General features: G+C 39.2%; 1 protein-coding gene across 2 annotated transcripts in view; it reads right to left on the bottom strand.

Annotated features, from left to right (window-relative positions):
• The window catches only part of LOC108677823, a 55,681-nt gene that overhangs the window by 13,157 nt on the left and 19,166 nt on the right, over window positions 1-23,358 (bottom strand). Inside the window, exon 1 of one of the 2 annotated variants that reach the window (XM_018166111.2) lies at window positions 848-1,082. The exons of the other annotated variant lie outside the window; for it this stretch is intronic. Within the exon in view, the coding sequence (XP_018021600.1) occupies window positions 848-859 (12 nt within the window). The 5' untranslated portion in view covers window positions 860-1,082. Of the gene's footprint in view, window positions 1-847; window positions 1,083-23,358 lie in introns of those variants that run through there. 2 annotated transcript variants of the gene reach the window in all.

Below are 23,358 nucleotides of genomic sequence, written 5' to 3'. Positions count from 1 at the left end.
TGCCTGGCGCCAGCTAGAATGACTTGAACAATTCTTTACAAAAAATTCAGAAGCAGGCATGGTCAGCGGCCGTCTATCAATATTCGAGCGGGGGTTAATTAAGGGTCAAAAATTCCATTGAAGGACAAAAGAAAAGCTTGACTGTCGACAAGTATTCCTATCAAACCAAATTAGTCAATATAAATTAAGAATCTGAGCAAATAAGCGGGGCGATTGACGCAAGATTCGACGTTAAATGAACACAGCGGGGATTCACCGCCGACGCTCACCGTGCAACATGGTAGTTTTATTTGGGGTGTAAAATATACGGACGCATATCAAGTGCTTACAGGATTTTTACGCTCTTTGGAGCAGGTTTGATAAGATGTATGGCGATTAAGAAGTTATTCAAAACTTTAGTAAATCTAGTCGACGATGAGTTTAACATATGCACTTAGTAATATTCTAGTGTACTTATAGATATAGTAACTTTAAACTTTAGTAAATCGAGTCGACGATGAGTTAACAACACCAGAAAACCTTAAATAATTGCGTCCACCGCTGAGGAAAACACGAAATTGCAGGCAATTAAGCTGAGCTAGTCTAGAGCGTTGATGATTAATTTAGGAATTATTGATCTGTTAAAACACGTTACCAGAAAAAAACTCATTTGATGGAACGAAAACGCATGCGATGACAACTGGAGTTAATTTTGACGCTATCGACAAAAGAAAACGTTCGTTTATTTAATTTATCAAAGTGAAATAACATTCAAAGTCAAGTGGATACCACTATTAAATTTTCGTGAACATTATTTTTTTTTAATTTTTACAAATATTTTTCATTAATAAAATTATTTCATACTCACATAATCTAACATAGTTGGCAGATCACTCGGTTGATAAGTAGAAATGAACAAATCTCAGCAACTTATTTCCTTTCAACGCACAAGTTCAGAATAGCTTAAACTCCGATAATCAATTATAAAATAATTAACTTCATCAATCTGTGTATTGCACGCACTAAACTCAGTTATATCAGCCGCACGCTGCTCACTTGAATAAAGCCTGCGCTTAGAGAGGCACACAACTTAATCGTTTCAGCACTCGCACTCAACTGACGCCTGGCCTCACGCCACGGCCCTCAATGACCGTCCAGTGGAACCTTTACACGATACCACTGAGAAAATATCAGTTGAAGCCATTTGTTAAGTGGGGAAGGAATAATAATTAGTGGCAACCCAATCCATTACACTGCTTGTGTGAGATTCATGAAATCAAACCCAGGATAAGTATAATGACTAGACTGGGAAAGTACGATTATTATTATATTTTTGGATCCTGCATTCACTATTGAGAAACTTAACAGATAAAACAATAGTAACAAGAAGATTAAATCACACACGAAGAAACTGTAATCATCTTGAAAATATGCACCATAAATTCAAAGCAAATAATTAAAGCGAATGTCATTAACAATTCAGATCATGTTTGACTTTTAGGAACGAACAAGAAGTTTGTGAAAGTCAACAAAAGGTACATAAACATCCCAGTCAGGCTGAGGGGCGTGATCTAAAGAAGCGCCCTGCGTCCTGACGATGTTTATTGGCTAGCGATTGGTTATCCCTGAGCAAGAACTTCCGGATAGCGGAAACGGGCGGCAGTGAGCAGGTCAAGGCGAGGATATTGAAAATACCGCCGGCATGACACCTAAATGCCCTGGTCAGGCGCGATCTTTCAAGCAACAGGAGGATGTATGTACATATTTACCTCACTGATACAGAGTGGGGAAATAGCAGTGTTCATAATCGAGTTCATAATTTGATGATGTGACTAAATTTGTCTGCCTAACTAAAAATATGCCACATTAGTTATAAATTATACAGTTTATAGATTTATAGATGCTACGACCCTTATAAGTTCGAGCAATCTGGCTATTGGGCAACTGTTTCTCCGCGATTATAGGATGCTCCTCTTGTCAAGCACAATAATGACTTTGTCCATGGCATTAAAAGGCATTAAAATATATACCCAGAGAAGTCACAAATTTGAATATGAATTTAGCCAAGGATGCCAGCACTAGAACAGTGATTAACCCCAAATAATGTACAATAGCATATAAGACAGTTCCTTTCCGCAGCAACCGCTGAAGCTCACGTTGATTATAAACTGGTAAGTGTATATTGAGCCATTGTTAATTCTATTATTTCATTAGTGGAATTTCACTTTCGTAGGTAATCTTTCCAAACCAGCAACTGAAATTCAAAATTATTTGGAACTGAATTTCCCTCAAAGCTAAAATATAAGCAGGCAAAAGCCACTCAAAAGGAATTGTAATAATCTACGGGTTTTGCATTTCTGATTGCGTAGATACATTCCTCAAATACAAATCGGCCGTTTTTAATCCGTAGTCCCTTTGACAATTTATATGTACGGAATTTATAATTTATTTTTCATTTAATTAGTATTGGCATACCGGCCAATAATTATTAACGCCAAGCTACAATAATAACGGTTGATCATCGTTATACTCTTATATGAATTATAATGCTGGCAAAACCCTTTGATTAGCTTGGTGATAACTTGAATTTTAAATCGCCTTCAGGCTACTTGCAATAAGAAGTAATTGACACCGTAAAAAATCCTTTATTAGAGGAATAGGCATCAAACCATTTCATTTTATTTAATAATGCACTCAAATCGAACGGTTATTAGGAATAAATATTAATTTGCCGACATAATGTAAGTCACATTTAAAAACCGAGAGAGAATATAAAAAAGAATGTTCAGAAATTTAACGTTTATGGTAAAGACAGCATTATTTTATTGCACGAAGGCTGTGCTGGCGAAGGTTGTGACGGCATCAGCATGAAGGCTGTGCTGGACAGAGCATCACCAACACAACCCAGACCATATAAATGGTTGGTACCTTATAGCTGGCCTCAAGTAACTCCATCACTATCAACCCCTGAGTAACCAAAGCGCATCTGTCAACACAATCAATGCCTTCCAAGAATGCCATCAATACTTGCGTCATTGACAACTGCACCATCTGTAAGAATATGCACACAATTTATAATATGACATCAACTAACACACACAATATGACATTAACTAATACGAGTAGAAATACCTACTACAGTAAGGAACTTTAGCATAAAGAAGAGCAATTAAAGGTAAGAGGAGCAGAAGCGGCAGCAGCAAGTGTCCACTCAACAGCCGCAGTAAGTGCCGCGGCGCACAGTGTGCATCATAGGTCAGCATGAATCAAGTATAGGAGCTATTAAGCATGGCTGTGATACCGCAGAAAAAACTGACTCAGTTCGCACGGACTTAGAAGGAGTTTCTCCCGCAGGCCGAGGGACTTCCCCTTGTAGCGTTTGCCCGAGGCTGCCTGAGGCAAATGTTTGCCGAGCTTGTCTTTGTCTCGCCGCAAACAATGCCCTCGTGACGGATTGTTTCAGCTCACGACTATCTCACAAAAAGATCACGTGTGGTCACATCGAACACTTGCAGGTTTTTTCAGTTGCAATTGTTTCCTAATTGCTATACACTGAGAGAGTTATGTTCTACTCGTTGTGTGATCACTGCTGAACTGTTAACTGTAGGCGCGTTTATTCCCACAGTTGGTTTAGTCATGTGATGGTAGATCCTCGTGAGCGTAGGTTATGCTGTTTGTATATTCCCAATAATATCACTGTACTGCAGAGTAATTTGAGTACTGTAACATGTGAAACCAGATTGCCATTAGACTTGAATATTTAATGATAAAATTTTGTATGGAATGTTGTTCTCATGACTTGGTACTCGAAATATGTGAGGTTAGCTACTATACATTCATCTTTTTATAGTCGTCCTTTTGATGCTTCTCTTGCGATCAATTACACAGTAGTTTCAGTTTGAATGTTCTATTGAGAAGCAAGTGTCGTAACAATTTATATCATCACATCTATGCTACCATTGCATTCCGATCTTAATTCGTCCCCGAGATGCGCCAGATCCCAGCCCAGTTCGAAATTCTCGCAGTCATTGCGGCCGTTCGCCGCAGAGACGTTCGCAAACGCGCAAATCTAGGCCGTTGTTGCCGACTTTACCTCGCGTCCAAGCAGTCTAGCGACGATATGGCCTCATCTGCAACGAATAGCGCGAGGCCTCGTCGCTGTTGACCACCCTGGCGTTGCGCTGGGGCGAGCGTTGACGCAGGCAAGTTCACCCGCGGCTGGCTTCCAGACTGCGGCGATTTCTGACTGGGAGGTCGGTTGAGGAAAAGAAGACGCTCCCACACGAGAAAAATCGCAACGAGTGACGCAATGAATTGCAATCGAAGTCTGTGTGGTGAATTATTCAGTCTGCGTGGTCTGGTGGTCTGCGTGGCGAAGTATTCAGAAATAAACTGCGTTATAAGTATATATAGTATATATATATATACAAGTATTCTGAAACAAACTGCGCTGCATCTCAACTCATCCATGCGACAACACTTCTCACACATGAAGCATCCTCCCTGCTCTCATCCTTGACTCAAGTACGAACGCATTCAAGTACTTATTGGATAAAACTAAGCTGAGGAATATGTTTCGACTAGAAGCGCTTCAAACCTAACAAATCCGTAGATGATAAGCAGAAATTAAGCTTCCACGCCAGTTTCGAATAGACCTGGTCAAAAGACAAGTTCTCAAATCTGGTCAAGACGAGTGAAAAGCATTACAAGAATCAGCGAGAGGCCAAATTTGGCCAATTCTTCAACGCCGCTACTACCATACTATACAAATGGCTTGACGATACTGTTTTAATCTGCGCGTTGCTGCATGCAAGGCGCCGTAATTCCGGCAACACTGATAATAAGGAGCTGTCTGCGTGGCTGCATTGCAAACAGGCTACGACAACATGGCTCAATTTCCACCACGCACTAGCAAGCAGGTTTAACCTGTAACATACGATTGTGTCAAGCATGGTGAAATCTCTACCATAATGAAACAATTAGCTAGGCCGCCTCATTTTAAATTGTAGCAAGCACAGTTTGATCGCAACCATACTCTGCCAATTGAGTGTTCGATTGAAACTTAGCAAGCCCTGCTCAATCTAAGCTGTGGCATGATCGGCTCGACTTCTAATTAACTGTGGCAAGCATGGCTCGATCACTATTTAATTATGGCAATCATGGCTTGATCACTATTTAACTGTGGCATTCGTGGCTTGACTTCCAATTTACAATGGCAAGCATAACTCGATCTCTATTTTACTGTGACAAACACGGCTCGATCTCCATTTAACTGCAGTGAGCATGGCTCAATTTCTAATTTAAAATAGCAAGCATTGATTGGTCGCTAATTTACTGTGACAAGCGCGGCTCGACTGGGGGAAACATGGCTCGATCTCTATTCGGCTGTGGCAAGCATGGCTCAATTTCTATTTTACTGTGGCAAGCATGGCTCAATTTATATTTTACTGTGGCAGGCATGGCTCAATTTATATTTTACTGTGGCAAGCATGGCTCAATTTCTATTTTACTGTGGCAAGCATGGCTCAATTTCTATTTTACTTAGGCAAGCCCTGCTTGATCTCTATCGTCATGCAGGCGAAAAAGTGGAAGTGTGGCAGCTTTTGGGGAGTCCCCGTCGAGGAGTAGCAGCCGATGTGTCAAGCGCTGGATAAAGCGACCGGACTGGGGAAAGATTCGTGACTAAATTCGCGAGGGATAAGTATAAGACACCATCTGTCTAGCGAACTTATCTTGATACGGAGTGGTTATATGAGAGGAATACGATACCGGTAAAGCTAAGACTACGGCCGTTAGGTCGGAGTAGCTCAACGGTACCGTAGTTGCATCGCGGCATGCGTACTTGTCCGCTTCTGGGGGACATTAGTAAGGTGTTCAGCCCTTTTTCCCTTCCCTTAGACTACATACCTCCGTTCACCGGGTTCTTGCCCTCGTGTCACATATAAAGCTGTCGACTCAGCGTCTGAGGCGAGCTCGCAGTGACACAGTGGACTCATATCTAGCTAGGTCTGCTGGTAAACACATGAGGATTTGTATCCACAAACTACTCTGGGACATATGCGACACCGAAGACGACATTGACAAAACCTCTTGACATGAGATAGCGAAAACGGCAAAAATATGGGTACAAGAAGAAATTTAGAGTTGCTGTGCATGATGTACTGACTGCACATTTACGTGACGAGGTTAAACTGTAGAGTGAAATATAGGCCGGACAAAAGTGTTAGAAGCAGAGTGAGTTTTTACGCTAACGGCAGTTGCAGCAGGTAACGCAACAACGTGAAGATGTGAGGACAAGTTTGACCGTCATACACGAGATGGTAGTACACAAATTAGCACAGTAATATCGTCTCATCGTTTGCCTGAAGTGTCACGAGTGAACAGCTTTCTGAAGGCTTGTTCTCATCTCCCACATTCATTTGTCATTTATCTGCATTGTTCTAGTATAAATGAAGCATCAATATCAGGATTTAATTTCAACATCGTTCTTCACGCTAATTGTCTTGTGGGTTATGAATTAATAAGTGATAATAACCCAACTGCGAGCATAACCAACCATCTACGTGGAATTCGCCTAAACAAAATTGTATTTGTTGTATTTATGATACAAAGTTATATTGTCATCATATACAGTCTCTTTGCCGAAAGAAGATACCCACTATATCACAGTGTGCTACGCGTAAACTAGGTACATGTATGGCTGGGACAACTTTTTCTACGGGTGTGGGGCCACATTTATAACTTGATTATTATCTGAGGGCAACATGTAATACACTTCAAATCCAATTATGAGCAACTCTTCTTTCATCTCAAACCTTAAAAAATAAGTAAATCAGTATATGATAAATCTATAATATTTTTCTGTTCGTAATTCAACAAAATTTTCTTTCTAACTTCATTGACGTTTATTAAGACGACGGGACTGAATTGATATAAAAGGTGAATGCAAAATACGACTATAATACACAATTTTGAATTATGTAAATACACAATTTCGAATAATGTTCTTGGATTGTTTAACATGACTGAATTAAAATATTACGACGTAACGCCTTCACCCCCCTCTACTGCACCTATAGGTTAGTCACCACTGAGGCAGGGCGGATGAGGCAGTAGTTTACTCCCCCTCTACTGAACCAAAGCTAGTCACCACTGAGGCAGGGCGGGTGAGGCTGGAGTTTACTCCCCCTCTACTGAACCAAAGCTAGTCACCACTGAGGCGGGCAGGTGAGGCTGGAGTTTACTCCCCCTCTACTGAACCAAAGCTAGTCACCACTGAGGCAGGGCGGGTGAGGCAGTAGTTTACACCCCCTCTACTGAACCAGGGTTAGTCACCACTGAGGCAGGGCGGGTGAGGCAGTAGTTTACACCCCCTCTACTGAACCAAAGCTATTGTCACCGTTGAGGCGAGCAGGTGAGGCTGTAATACACTCGCCTCTACGTTAGCCCCCAGATTGAGACGGGGTTGGTAAGGCTAAATGTCAGATGAACCTTCGTGTCGAATACTCGGTGAGATGCAAGCAGGAAACGCGGCGTTATACATACGTAGTAAATGTCATGAGAATCTTCTGCCTTAGCTCGCCCTGTCCCGTCATACAGCGCCCCGTCCTACGGGGTCACCCCGCTTCGAATATTGCCACATTCTAGGCTCATACAACATTCACTGTTTATTCCATACATCAGGTGGCCGTATGAAACCTAACACGGCCTATGAAACCTAACACGTTCCATATTCCATACATACGTTTATTCCATACAACATTCACCGTTTATTACTTAACGAATTTCAGCAGCTGTAGCTTCAACTTCAGCATTCACGCCAATTATAACGGATGCAATCGGTGAAAAGAAAGGAATTCATTAATTTTTCTAATAATAAGTATATAATGATTGCAATGACTAATATGAATATACGACTGAATTTGTTACTAACATTGGCTTTCAACTCATGCTGGGCGATATTATTCATTTTGTATTTATCTCAGTCTTATTCTCTATGTATTTACTAAATTGTTCAAAACTTTGCATTCTTCGTTCACTCAATCAAATTTTTATAATCTAAGTGTCTATGGGAAACAGTTTCCTGAAGGAAGAATTATTCATCGCAACTTTTCTTTATGTTGTTCCCGTAAAGAAATTTTAAACAAATATGGAGAATTCCCAGAACCGCTTGTATTTCCAGCTCCATATTCTCAGAATACCTAACATGCGTGACTGCGCAGCGCATAGATAATCGCAAGTTTGTTCAGCCCGCGCACAGAAAGCGGATTTACTGTCCTCCGTCATTTTCTTCACTTGCAAAGATTTGAAAGATGGCGCACTAGTGACTAAACCTAAGGCAGAAAACCGGTCTGATTGTTACGCAAAATAAGCTGCTCTGATAGATATTTATCTTTACAGCTTCTGAAAAAAATGTATTTCAGACATTAAATAGCATGTATTTGCAATTAAATAAATAATTCATCATGAAACCGAGAATATTAATACTAAATGCAAAATCCAGTTTAATCAGACAAGCAAACACAATTGGGCGGTCCCTTCTCATTTTCTTCGTATTAGTCGATTCCTTTTATACAGGAATACGGCGACCATCGTCATGTGGAACACCAAGAAGATATCACAGCATAACGCCACTACCTCACTTAAGGTCGTAAATTCCTCGACTTCCTCACAAGTCTTGATTTCCCGGGAAGAAGTCTTGACAGAGATGGGCACTCCCTCTTCCCCGTCTGGCCAGAGATGGGCGCTCCCTCTTTCACGATAGACACGGTGAAGAATCATCAGTTAACTTAACTTTGAACTGAATATCATTTCACGACAAGTGAGCAGATCTATTAGTGTATTTCAGTAACATTCTGCCAACTGTAGCCAGAGAAAACCAAATAAAAAAATATTAACTATTCAGCAAACAGAATCGCAAGCACGCTTTGAACGGATCAGCTAATCATAAATAAATACGATTATAAAATTGTTCTCTGTTTCCTAAATGCGAACTTTTGAGTTCCGGCCAGTCGAGAAGCTTGCAGATGTCAGAAAATAATAAAAGTTGTAGTTTATTCAATTTATTCCTAAAAATTCAAAGATAGAAGCAAATAAAGCCGCCAATATGTGTATTTGTCATGAGGTGATGTATACTTCCCAGAAAGCTTTGTATAAAGCCGCACAAATTAAACTTAATTCTTAGTGATACGAAATACGTAAAATCATCAGAGTCAAAAAGGTTCGAAAATAACTACACATGAGCGAGGCTCATATCGATCCAAACGCAATAAAAGGAAATGGAGACCTGCAGGTATATACACAGCGCACGAAACTGTGACGTGCCTGTGACCTACGAATATCAGAGTGATATTCGTGGCCCTCAGAGTGATATTCGTGGCCCTCAGAGTGATATTCGTGACAGTAGGAACGCTGACGATCGCATTCTCAGCCGCATATTCAGTTCAACGAAATCCGCTTTAAAACAATTGTATTTCATTGTTAGTTTTTGATGTGCCTTCAATTGGAATTAAGGAACATTTTATACCACGTATGAGCATCAATTAATCAAGTTAATTGTCGCGGTGTTATAAAGTGTTAATATATAAAAATTATGATTTTGGGTACTTGAAACGTCAAGGTTTTTTTTCACTCATTCTTCATGCAAAATCTACACAAAATATTGCTTCAAAGAGCAACTTTATTACTGATAAAATTCATCAAATATTTAGTTGACTCAGCCCAAGTAGTAAGCGTGACTCATCAGCAAGTAGTAAGCGTGACTCATCAGCAAGTAGTAAGCGTGACTCATCAGCAAGTGGTAAACATGACTCAGCAAGTAGTAAGCGTGACTCATCAGCAAGTGGTAAACATGACTCAGCAAGTAGTAAGCGTGACTCATCAGCAAGTAGTAAGCGTGGATGAAGCCAAGCAACCGCCAGGAAATCTGGCGGGTGCACAGGCCGTGCATTTCAAGGCGCGTACGGTGCGGTGCTGCAAAGTTCCATGAGCCTTGCGTGGGAAGACGCGTGTCTGCTCCACTGGCGCCATAACCAGCCCATCCATGTACGAGTAGACTGCCATATGTATGGCACTCCATGTCATTATGGCTTGCTGACGTAACGTCAAACTTCTTGCTGGTGGGGCATATCATGTTCATGATTTAGTCTCGGGCAGGCCGAGCAGCAGGTTCGTTGATCGTACTCCCTCCATTGCCATAGTTGGATTCGTACCTGAAGGAGTCTTTGTCCTTAATCCTCTACCGCCGCAAATAGCTCTCCGGGAACATAACTTTCAAATTTAATAATACGTAAACTATTGAGTGTAGCAACATGAAAACGTTTGTATGCAACAGAGAACATTTTAAAGTTGTCGCATCTGGCGACATCCATCAGTGCAAGTCATTTTGCGCTTACTAGAACGAATCCTTTTTGGGAAGTAAGCTTGTGACAATATTGCTCCGGCTACTCATGTCAGACGGTAGAAGGTTAAGGCGTTTCGTAAACGGGCAACCGCTCTAGCTCTGCAACGCGAACAGGCAACATGGCTGAAAGAGTTCTGGAACAACTCTTATCGATGGAATAATCGTGGATAGCTTGCGTTATGACGCGTGGGTGAGAAGACGGTGCTCTGCGTGAATAAGAATGGTTCAGTCTCATTTCTCCCGGAAGAGCCGCTTTGAGGCAAATTGTCGGCAAAACATAATCGCAGGTCGTTATGCAAAACAAGAATTTCGAACCCAACTTTACTTCCTTTAGCCCAGATCGTCACACGAGCCAACATGTCTTTACTGCATTCGAGTTTATTTTGTAGCAAATATGAAAAATTGGTTACATGGCTCGCATGACCGGGCATCATAGAGGAACATTACGCATGACAGAAGCATTCGATGCGCGAGAATTTACTTACGATTGGAGTTTTGTTTATACGGCAGCTTTTCATAGTAATCGGTAATGAAAGATACAGTCGAGGGAACGTTAGGACTTTTTTGGTAGTTCCATTCACATATCTGGACATACACGTTAGCTGCAGTATGGCCCTTAAAGCTTGAAAGGAAATGTTACAATATTCGCCACCATATACCCTCCCATTTTAAAGTTACCGAAATATTCCCTGGTTCCGCAACTTGCTCTACAGTCACTCAAGACCTATCACAATGACATGAAATTAAATAAGTGACCACCAGATATCTCCTCAATATCGCAGTCCATTTCGTGATTTTTACAATTTCGTCTAATTTCTGGCTTTTATTTTGCAATTTATGTCACACCATTGATAGAGAAATAAACTTCACAGAGTTTTTTAAGAATTTATGTTAACTTTTTCTATACATAGATTTTAATTTAATTGACATACCGTACTATAGTTTCTCAATGTGAAATATATAAAAAACATATACTATAAGTCTTAAAAAATTCTTTTTACAATGATATTTACATAGTTATACACTATGCTTTTTGAGACTATTACTTCATGATTTATATTATTTTGTGTTAACCAACTCAAAAGTCCATTAAACAAATTGTTACAAAAATTAATCATCAATAAAAGCCTACAGTTGTGACTGTGGAATAAGGGGAGCAAAGTATTTAGACTTTTATGTTTTGTCATTTAGCCATTTGATATTTTAGCTCCTTAACAGGACTCAAGTCATAAAAGACTAGGCAAAAGAGAGGCTGGTAATGAAAAAAGAAGATCAAACCCTGTAGGTATGTATTTTTTGAAGACATAATGAGAGAGATTTTTGCAAGAGGTTATTTTACTATTTTTTAGGATGCTGAATTTTTAGGAACATGTGAGTTTTTTTTATAATTTAGCTTCTTAGCTAAAAAGCAACTATTCCCGTTAATTTTTGAGCACTTACAACAGTAGAAGCCTAAAGCATTTGTACCAATTCCAAAGTGCATAGTCTAATTATTTAATAATTATGAGAAAGAAAATGAAAAAGGAATTATATATTTTTCCCACTAATTCGTAGTCTCTGAAATAGATTTGTCAATGTTTTATAACAAGTGATAAATCAAGTTAATGATGCATCATCAATTAATTCACTAAAAATTGGCAATTATTGGGTTAAAAGTTATGGCAAATTTAATAATAGAAGTTGATACTCTATACAGTATACTATCTAATTTTTAATAATCAACATAAATTATAGAAACTCAGAAGATAAGTATGAGCGATAGAAGCGAAAAGAGTAATAAAACGCATACTATACCCATTTTGCCTGTTTTTCTTTTAAATAAAGCTCGGAATTTTTTAATAAAATCCAGGTGGTTTGGGCAATTTAAAAACCCGTTTTTTTTTTGCAACCCTGTTAAACATCTGCATGGGCCCATACTTTAAAAAAAAAGTTAAGAGATCGTAAGTTCATCAGCCAATCATTGACGGCATTTCAAGCAAAATCCACCAATCATAGACAATAAAATAGAGCGTAAGTACCTACGTTCAATTAGCGAGTTTTGAAAGTATGGCCCCAGGACCTAATGTTCCTGAGTTACCTACTGATAATTCGCTGATAGAAGAAGTAGAGGACTTCGCTCCAGAAAAGAACATCAAGTCACCAGGTTTTTTCAGCAGGTACACTTCGGCCATCGGACAGTCTGAGGCAAAAGATTGGAAGACCAGGCACGGAGCCAGCAGTGCTGCTGAAGTGGCTGCTTATCATGAACTGATAAGGTACTAGAATCCCAGACATTATAACAAACTGTGGTTTGTGACGTCACAAACTTGAAACGTGTACGACTGGTCATTGCACGTTACCGTCACCATATCCTTGACCTCTAGGTTCAAGATTACAGAAGACCGGATTTTTATTATTATTTTTTAATTGTAAGGTTCTATATAGAGTCTATATGCTATTTCTTGAAAAAAATTATATATATGACACTTGATATTCACTTTTTGCTCCGACGCTCAGTGCTCGGACTAGATAACAGTAAATATGCGCCCGTAATATAATGTTTATTTGTCAAGAAAGTAACCACGATACTAATAAATTTCTTCGTTTAATATTAGTAATATATTAGCTTGCTTATCAACGAATTTAACATTTCATAAATTTCTTCTCGTGGTTTGCTTTTCATAAAATTAAAAACTATTCTAGCCTATTATATTAAACGCCGACGATACGTGGCTATTATTGACCCGTGGGTATTATATAATATATATTATATAATATATTATATAATATAATACGTACGTATTATATTAAAATATGGCGCGTTGAAAGTAAATTTCACTGAACAAACTATAAGTATCTATGACCTCTACTAATTATCTATCATCGTTCACATGCAACTTTAAAAATAACATGCCTAATTAAATGAAGTCGATTTTCAATAATTTATTTGTAAAAATGTGTTAAAAAAATCACAGACAAACCAAGGGCATGAACCGTTTAAATATATGAGGGTTGGGAATGCGAACCATGGGCATGAAGCAACTCTTTAATGAAGTTGATGATCTTTGCTTGCAATGTATGCCCAAGCAAGCCCGCATTTGGAGCTGCCAAATATTTATTTTTAGAACCACGGGCTTCATAGCAACTGCGTATCTCCAGCGACCGGCACGTGTGTTTGAGTCAACCGCGAGGCAAAAGATCGTTGTCCAGTTCTTCAAGTTGTAAAATAAGATTCATTTTATGACTTTAGAACTTGAATATTTTACTATTCTTAAGATACAGATTTCCCTGCACCAGCCGTTTGAGATTTTTCTCGTCCCTACATCGATGATTTCAAACGCCTACTTACAGCAGGGCTAAATACTAGTATAAAATAAAAATTAAATAAATAGTCGTATTCGCTCAAGTTCACACAATGAATATATATATAATAAATTGCATTAAAATTTTATGATAAATAATATCATGATTTGTTACAAACTTTTACAAAACGTTCCAGTAGAGCAATGTCTATAATACTTCACTCGAGAACTCCTGTCTGATCTCGATGTTTATTTCGATTTCGCATGGTAGTCTATGTAATTCGTACAATTACAGTCACACAATAGTATGGTTTCATAGCTCCATAAATTAAATTCGTACTTATATCTTCATACATGCAGTATATAATTGTTCAATGAATGCACAAATTCAACTTTTAATAATTTAATTTATAATTATAAGCACTAGAGACGGTATGGTTGTAATGCTGGACTAATTAATTTTTGTCTATATTCTTATAATTATAGGTACAATATAGTAACGTTCTATTGCTGCATGAATTAAACTTATGTTAGTTTAATTATAAACACGACATAGTTTTGTTCCATTGCTGCAAAATTTATTTGTAATAAAATGATTATGTGTACAATAAACTAAGGTTCCTTAACTGTATAAATTTGATGTATGCTACTATAATAGTAAAAAAAATGTATAAGCATGGTTTCGAAACTCCATGAAATGTAATTCAAGTTTATACTCGTTCAATTGTAAGCACAATATATTATGGTTTCATAGGTAAACAAGTTGAATTTATGTTTATATAATAATGAGCCTAAGCCCACATAGGGATGGTTCCATGACAGCATAAATTGCGCGAATGTTAACACAATTATAAGCACATTAATGCACGGTTTTATACTTGCATAAATTCAATTTAGTTAAAAATAATTATAAAAGAATCGATCTAGGAATGCATGAATATAATTTATGTTTGTACAGGGCTATTCACGGAAACTTCCTGTTTTTTATTTTGCGCCAAGCAGCCATATGTTTTAAGAAAAGGGCGGGGAGAAATTCATATGAAAGGCAAGGTCAAGGGACAAGTGAGCAGCGTGCGTTAGCTGTCGAGGCGTACTTTTCTAATGGCCGTTCCATTATCGCTACTCAACGAGCATTCCGTACTCGGTTCCGTATTCATCTTCAGGTCGGGTTCCTAATCAGAAATCGATTATATTTATTAGGTGGGTGAACACATTTAGGGCAAGTAGAAGTGTTTTTTTACGTGATTATCTTAAATCATTTGCTTACAATGACTGCCCAAGGACCCTACCTCATTCGAAGAACAACATATACGCCAAGCCATCGCCAATATACTCGTATTATGCTCCAGCGAGTTGAACGGAACTTCAAAAATCTACTAACTGATTGCATTGACAATGATGGCCGTCATTTGTCCGATATCATCTCTAATGTTAGGTTAGGTCAGGTTATAATTATAATAATCATAATTCTTACTCAAACTAAGTAGAATTCAGGTCATGTCTTTGTTAATAAATTCATATTGTAATGATACCTATACAATATTTTTTGAGTGGGGGCTTTCAAATCAGGAAGTTTCGTGAATCACCCTATATAATTAAAGTAAAATATGGTATGGTTCTATATCTGAATATGCTTGATATGTAAGTCACAAATTATTCTCAATTAGTGACCATATGCAAATCCTCCGTATTGCTTCGAATAAAATCTAACAAGTTATGCAGTTGTCATATGCGCATCACGAGTCCTTCGTTGTTCAGAGGACCACAAAGACATCTTCGGGTATCCTTAATTTAGAGTGAGCTTGGTGCTGGAGCGTCACGCTGGGCCTGTCAAAGACATGACTTAAAGCCGCAATCACTGTGCCTACCCATGCACACCATCAAACCCTAGCTCCTCGTAGCTCTAATTCGACACGTGTGTGACAAATCCTGCAACGTAGCACATAATTGGATATTCCCCAGCTGACGTCACGCACACGCAGTTCTGGGAATAATTCCAGCATTCCGTCAGCTGATGTGCGTCTTGCATGGATCATGGTTTGCAGGTAAAATAGTTATGTGGTAAGCTGAAGTGGGGAAATATTAAAACGTTTCCACCATATCGTTACTGTGAACCAAGGTCCAATACCAAAACGCATTGTTGTTGATGAGCCAGACGGAAAGCCGAATACAGCAGAAAAATACATCTTCAATTGCTTAGATTGAAAAAATGCATTGCACACAAATATATTTTACTTCTATTGGTAGTGGCACACATGCCCCTATAATCAATACGCATAATGCAGCATTTCTCTCAAAAATCCATAAAATTTAAACTTCAAGTATTTCGCGTGCATGCTGTACAGTGTACAATGAACAAAGTTTGTTATACTCTCCTTGATTAAATTTACTTCTGTAAAAACAATTAGTCGCTGTAATGCTCGGATTTCATGCAACCGCCTTTATTCTGTGAACATGTATGCCTTTAGCAGCAACAATAAAATCAAAGAAAACGTCATGTATTATGAAAACATTTCAGAGACCAGCTCCATCATCAGTTCAAAAAATCTCAGAGAATTGACGCACAATCTAGAGTGAAAATCCAGATATACATGAAAAGGATTGAATTATCGAATTTCCTTTGCCTTTAATTATTGGTTTGGTTAAAAATAATGCCAGTTTTATTGAGGACATCTTTTGAGTTTAATCTCTCAAGCTTTCGGATAAGAGGTACAGTAACAGGGTCAATAAGTCTTAAAATGTTATTGCTTAATTATTGGTGAACTTGTGATTCAAGCTGACTATTAGCAACGTATCCAACGTAATTAATCAGCAACGTATCACTAGAAGTTACTGACGAACATGAGACCATCATCCTTAGTATCCTTTTAGTAGGGTAACATGGGGCAGCGAGCCCACTGCGGGTCATGGGCCCATAGCGGGTTTCTCGCTAAGTATGGCAGATATTGGTCCGTGTTCTCTACCGCCGGTCGACAGTTTCACTAGGATGCAGTGTGCGTGTTTATGTTGTACTGTGAAGTTATGCTGGTAAGTTACATGAGGATATCCCTTTTAGCCCCAACGAAAGTTTTTTTTTTTTTTTTGCTGCTAATAAAGTTTTTTTGTGCTCTGTATTTGAAGCTATTAAAAGTACTGTAAATTATGTTTTGAAAGTACTGTTTACTAGGATAATTTTGAGTTTTAGTTTAGACTATTAGCTTCTAAAATGAAATGTTGGCACGAGGTAACTTGAAATGGTACCTAGTGGGGCAACGAGCCCAGAGTGTCCACGGGGCAAAGCGCCCATGGTGGGACCCTCAACTTCTCCAGTGCTTCATGACAACGCGGGACCCTCAACTTCGGATGAAATCATTAGAGATTGTTACCACTCCTAAAATATCAATTAAAAGAACAAGGACTCGGAAATGTGAAAAGGCAACACCCCTTACCTTAACACCGTCAAAAACTGTCATAGAAAATAAAACGCAATCGTGAAAAGTAAAGAAAAGCAATAAGAAGTTGAGAGCATCCGCATCCTGCAGTAGCCTTAAAAACTTCGATGATAATCAAAGTCCAGAAAATGATGAATGCCCATGTATTTTATGCGAGGAGCCGTATTCAAATAGCCGTTCACGGGAGAAATAGATTCGATGTATATATGGCGTGCTCAAAATGGGCTCATATAAACAGCGTACAGAAAGTATAGTCGGTCGTATATTTATCACAACTGTGATAGCGCATAGGATCAATGATGAAAAATACACATTGTTTCACTAGCAACTGGATGAACTGTATATATATGCTTTTCGCAGGATTAGTTGTATTCGATACTCAAAATTTTTTCTGGTCACTTTATATATTTTTTATAGTCAAGTAATTCTTTTCAAGCCAAGGATGCATATTCTTATGTCAAGGAAATATTTTTTCCTGTATGTGATAGATTTTTTCAAGCGGAGAATATATTTTTCTAAAGTTAAGGATATATTTCTTCAAGATGTTAATAAATTAATGATAGGAATATTTTTTATTACCTTTCTCATATTGTTAAATTGTTTTGAATGTTGTTTTCTTATCTTCAAAAAAAAAGAGATTGGGGTAAAGGGCCCAGTGGGTGGGCGCCTTGCCCCATGCACATGGGCCCATTGCCCCAGACGTGGGGCAATGGGCCCATTTTGACACTTTTTACAAAATAGCTTCTCATTATAAATTGAATTTATCTATAGGCGCCTAATTCACATCATACATTCCTCATGAGTAGTAACTTTGAACAAAACCGAGAACCACCTCGTATCAATTAAAACTTTATCAAAAATTAATTTCAAAAAAGGGGGGGGGCGCGCTGCCCCATGTTGCCCCTATATGTTTCAGACGTAGCAGTCCCAGGCCACGATGGATCGCCGCCTCTGACTACCGTTCATCTGCCCTATTTGAGCCAGCTGGTGCACTATGTTGTATTGGTGGCGTGGAGGCGAGAAGTGTTGTGCACTTCTCGCCGCTGGTAGTGTTGCAGGGGAGGTCGATCAGGGATTGTGCCCAGGAACACGTCCAGTCGTCTCATGAAGGTCTCCAGGGTGAACTCCTCCTCTCTTAGATCCTTTGGTAGGACGTTAAACCTCGGCCCGGCCACGGAAAGAGATCCTTCCCGTAGAGATTGAAATCTGACCGTCGATCTGTTACGTAGTGGGGGGATCCTTCACAGTCTGCCACTTCTCTCATTACGGTATGTTTCAATCCTGAACGTCTCGCTTTCGAAGTTGGTGCCATTCCGGTTATCATTCGTTCCTCTCCCGTCTCCTCTGCAGTGGGTACAGTCTCAGGCGCCTCAACCTCTCCCAGTAGTTCAAATCTTCCATCACTCTGATCCTGAAAGAGAAGGTTCGTTTGTCCCCTTCCAGTTGCCGCACTGCGACGAGTGTGAACGGGGTCCAGAGCTGGCAGCAGTATTCAAGGATAGGTATTACAACGGCTCTGAAGAGTGTTACCATCGGTTCCGCTCCTCTTGTTCTGAACGGCACCCGATCCAACCCATCTGACGCCTGCCTGCTGCGGTTATTGCCGCCATGTGATCACCAAATTGACCTGAGTATTCAACACGCCTAGATCGCAAACAAGACGCTTTTCTCTGATTTCCGATTTGTCAGGTGTCAGGTAGCGGTGCTCCATATCAGCTCTTCCACTACCTCTATATCTCAGAACCTCGAACTTGGTCTCGTTGAACTGCATGTTGTTCACTAGGGCCAAGTCATCTATTGCAGGGAGATCTTATTGCAATCTCTCGCAGTACGTCCGTCCTGTCCGTGATGGTCATTACTATCCTGGTGTCGTCCGCAAATGACGATGCAGAGGCCGTCATGATAACGTCTAAATATCTTGATAACGACTAAATATCAATTTAAACTGCACGTGAGACGCTCGTACTAATTTTTGCAGGCCTGAGGCGCTGCGTCTCTAATAATCTACATGCAGGGTCAGCTAGGAGCCGCATACACTGCTATGTGCAAGCGATAATGAACCTGAAGTGCATTATATATTTGTCAGCTGTTAACACGGCACTCAGTTAGGAATTGTTCACACCAGCACTATATTATTAATGGTGACCGGGTGTGGTGCATGCGCCTCACGTCTTCTAAATGTTCACCATTATATTCTCGTAGCGCAGAAATATTATTGTGCTGAGTTTGACATGCGTCACGACTCTGGTTTTTAAGTAACATGTAGTCTTCTATGAACCATAAATGTGTTTCAAGTACATGAAACTCAATGGTGGAACCCGTAAATCTGAACGGATTACGAATTCACCTGAAATGGTTTACATTCACTTGAATCCGTATAAATCCAAATTTAAGACAGGAAAATCTATAATCCCGACAAAAACCATTGCAGTCATAAATATTGATAACTCGTCTGAAGTTGAATGAAGAAGTTCCCAAACACTATTTCATTATGTGGATAAATAAATAAACCGCGTTTTTGTCTTATTAATAAGTTTGTATTTTACTATCAAACATAACGAGCAAGCCGAAGTTGATATGGCACTAACACATCATGCATTCAATGCAGCGAGAAAAATTTAAGTTAATATTTGAACGACCGATCGACGCAATATTATACAAAAATACTTACGATTTAATGCGATGATACTATTTTAGAATGGGATTGCAATTAAATTTAGGCATAATTCCGCTGTGTACATTAACGTATTCAGCTCCGAAGAGTATTCTTACTCAACTTCGAACGCGGCGCATCAGGACCACTCAGCAGCGCTCCCTAGTAATATGGGCAGCTGTTCAAGTTCATGTATTCTGCGATAGTCCTTACCTTGTGCTATAATTGTTAAGTTTTACGCCTGCCGTATGTGTATACCTACATCACTCAGTGAGTACATCAGTCTCATATTTACTATTTCATTTTGCTTGAACTTTAACGTGATTTCTAACGTAAAGTCAATGAATAAAATCTACTAGTACTACAGCGAACATTTCCTACTCAAAAGATTCTAGAACCTATAACCTAGATAATATTATTATATAACAGATCGTTTCATAGAGTTATAAATATCTCCAAAGCCCATTCAATTCATCGGTGTACATGATTTAACGGAAATTCAGCCTTTTAGAATAAATGCGACTCGAGAAAATTCTTGATTAAACTGACTTGAGCTCTCGCAGTGAACCCTCCAAATTTATTACTTATAGGTCAGTCCTACCATAAAAAATTCTTCTTATGTTCGAATCCTGCGATAATTCTTCTTAAAATAAACAAGAAGATAGTTCTTGACCAAAAGAAACTACGGAAGAGTCTATTCAGGCTGGGTAGCTAAGATAGCAATTTAAAAAAAAGTAATATCGTGTGCGCTTCATTAGTGTTAAGTTTGAAATATTAAAATTTTACTAGACATGAGTTCGTCCTTCACCTCCCTATTGCACTCCCGAGCTTGAATGACCTACTACCTACTAATACTAAATGCAAAGAAACTTTGTACAGATCTTCAGTACATTAAATGATTCACGTAAAAAACGCCTAATTGTTTAAATACCGAAAATACGAGGAAAATAACTCTTCCTTATTGAATTAGCTCGATCATCTTAATCTAATCCTAAAGCATTGTTCAATATACGCATAATATCACTTGATCGCTTAGCTGGAACTAAGATAATTAATCATTTTGACGAGTTTAAATATAATCAAGGTTCGTCCTAATTATCTGTTCCTGGCAACAGGAGGATATAGAACATATAGGCCTAATGCGCTTATATAGAAACTACCAACAGTCCATTTACTATAAGTATTTATTTTTACACATGTGCCCACGTTAGGAATGAAGTCAAGTAGAACAGGGTAAAATTTTAGTTCCCAACGAACTTAGATGAGAAATTGAGCACTTGTACTTGGGCACACTGCCCAGACATTACCTGCGTTTAAGAGTAAACGATTAAACGTCTTAACGTTTAAAAGAGTAAACACTACCCTAAACACGTCTAGGGTTGTGTTTACCCTTCAAATAATTTTGTTCTATCAATGACTGTTCGAATCATGAATGATTTCTCTCGCATGTTAAGGCTCGTGCAAACCAACAGCATTAGAGTTGATAGGAAAATTATGGTCATTTATTGGATCAAAACGAAACCGTGAGTTCACAATTAAAGGCCCGCATGCATTCGGTTGCGGCCTCAGCGTGCGGACAATTCAATGGAAGTTCAATGATCGTTGGCGTTAAAAACGCACGAGGAACCAGTTCTATCTACCATGCAAGTTGACTCTCTGACGTCAGGCGCTGAAGAGCATCGTAAACCTGTCCAGTGTATGCACTCTCGCTTCCAGGGAAACGCACATTCACCCCATCACGCGCAACCATGCTACTAATCATGTGCTGAATTACTGCGCACTGCCTACGTCATACCCCGTAGTGCATGAACTTAAATATTGCACACTGCGCACGCGATATGCAGGGGTTCTTGTAAATGGTATCATGAGCTGAACTGATGTTGGACACTGTCGTTCATGTTTTTTTTCTGTTCACGACACTTTTGTTCACGAGCTGTTGGACACTTTTAATAAATTATGAGCGTTCAACATAGCCTCGCATACAGTAACCTGTTATACATCAACAATAAAATCTAGCACATGCAAATACAAAGAGTCTCGCTTGTTTTTCTTCAATAAACACTGTGGCTATTTTCTTATCAAAATTTTGCTGCCAAAAGAAAATTTGCGTTAACATTTAATTTAACGATGATTGCTAATCAATGAGACAACGATGATTGCTCTCACAGAGATCCACGAAACTAGTTCCTACTGCAAGAAGCATGGAGGGCATCGACATATATAACGGGAAGAACAGAAAAACAAAAGAATAAACAAGAAATCTGTGCAGATATCGCCAACTGTTCAGGCTTATCGCTTACGATCTAAACTGTTAGCGTCTGTAACCCACATTAGAAAATATTTTTATCTGATTGCTCGATAAGTTCCCGAAATGCATGTCCTTGAAAATTTAGGAAAACACGTTTGATCAAAACACACCATCATTGACACATTGTTTTTCACATTGTTTTTTTTTATAAATACACACATCATTGTTTGAATGCATTTTATGATGGAGGAAAGCAAGCGATGGCTGAAAGCATTTTTCTTAAATTTCAAATCGCGCGCGCTAACTATACCCCTTTATTTACATAAGGCCTTTACGATCTATTGCTCTGCAGTGTATGCCGAGGCAGTAAATTTGTTAGAGTTCACCTAAATACCACCATTGACGTCAGCAAAACTGTCATGCCCTGAAGTGTTCAAGCTGGTTTGGCACGAGCGGATCAGGCTCCTCCTTATACCAAGCGATCGCTCCCGTGCAGGTGTTAGAATAGAATAGAAGTGTCGGCACTGAAGAAATAGGCCCATGGCCTGTTGCCGATTCTTGAACTTTTCGTGACTTGATTCACAAGGGATCCGGCCTTTGGAACCCGATCTTTCCATAGCTGACGATTGATTGAGATAGCTGCTGGACTTATTGTTGTTATATGTTTCTGAATGACTTCAACATGCGTCTGAATCCGTGATGAACTTTTCTCCGTAAAGAGGATTACTTAATTGTCATTCCGTTCTTCTTTATCTACTCTTTGTCAAGCAATGGGTAGTGCCACACATTTCTGAGTTGATGAATTATCAATATCGACGAATAAAAATATCAAAACTACCAATATTACCGAAGAAATGAGAAAATCATGGCTACGGAAAAGGCTCCCTAGCTGGATACGACCAGCTCGAGTTTCTCGGAAAGTATTAAACATCCAGGAAGATCGTCTTTCTGAGCATTGGGTATCTTCAGCAGCTAAGGTGCGCGGTCAGAACCTGTTGACAGTTTCACGAATCACCGATGGAGCTGTTAACTATATAACCTTCGAGTTTGCTCGAGTACCTACTTTAATCCCTAACAAAATTTAGAGGCATGCGTGACCCAGCATTAGGGCAGCCTAGGACAATGGGGAGCACGTAAATTAATCAGCTTCTCATATAAGTCCGCTTCGGTTCAGGGTTCGAAGAGCAGCATCTGGGTAGCTGACTAGCTCGGTATGACTCGGCTCAGTCAACGCTTGTCATACTCTTAGGCGACTATAAAGTCGGATAGGACATTCTGACCAGAAACTGATTTCATCTGGTGGCCAAGCAGACCGAGAATAACTTTGCGCGCCGAGTGTAGTGACTATTCGGCCGAAGCCAGGC

This window comes from Hyalella azteca, unplaced genomic scaffold (genome assembly GCF_000764305.2).
Source record: "Hyalella azteca isolate HAZT.00-mixed unplaced genomic scaffold, Hazt_2.0.2 contig15360, whole genome shotgun sequence".
NCBI classification, from domain to species: domain Eukaryota; kingdom Metazoa; phylum Arthropoda; class Malacostraca; order Amphipoda; family Hyalellidae; genus Hyalella; species Hyalella azteca.
Note: the sequence above shows the minus strand (reverse complement) of the source record. Positions and strands in the feature narration are given on the sequence as shown.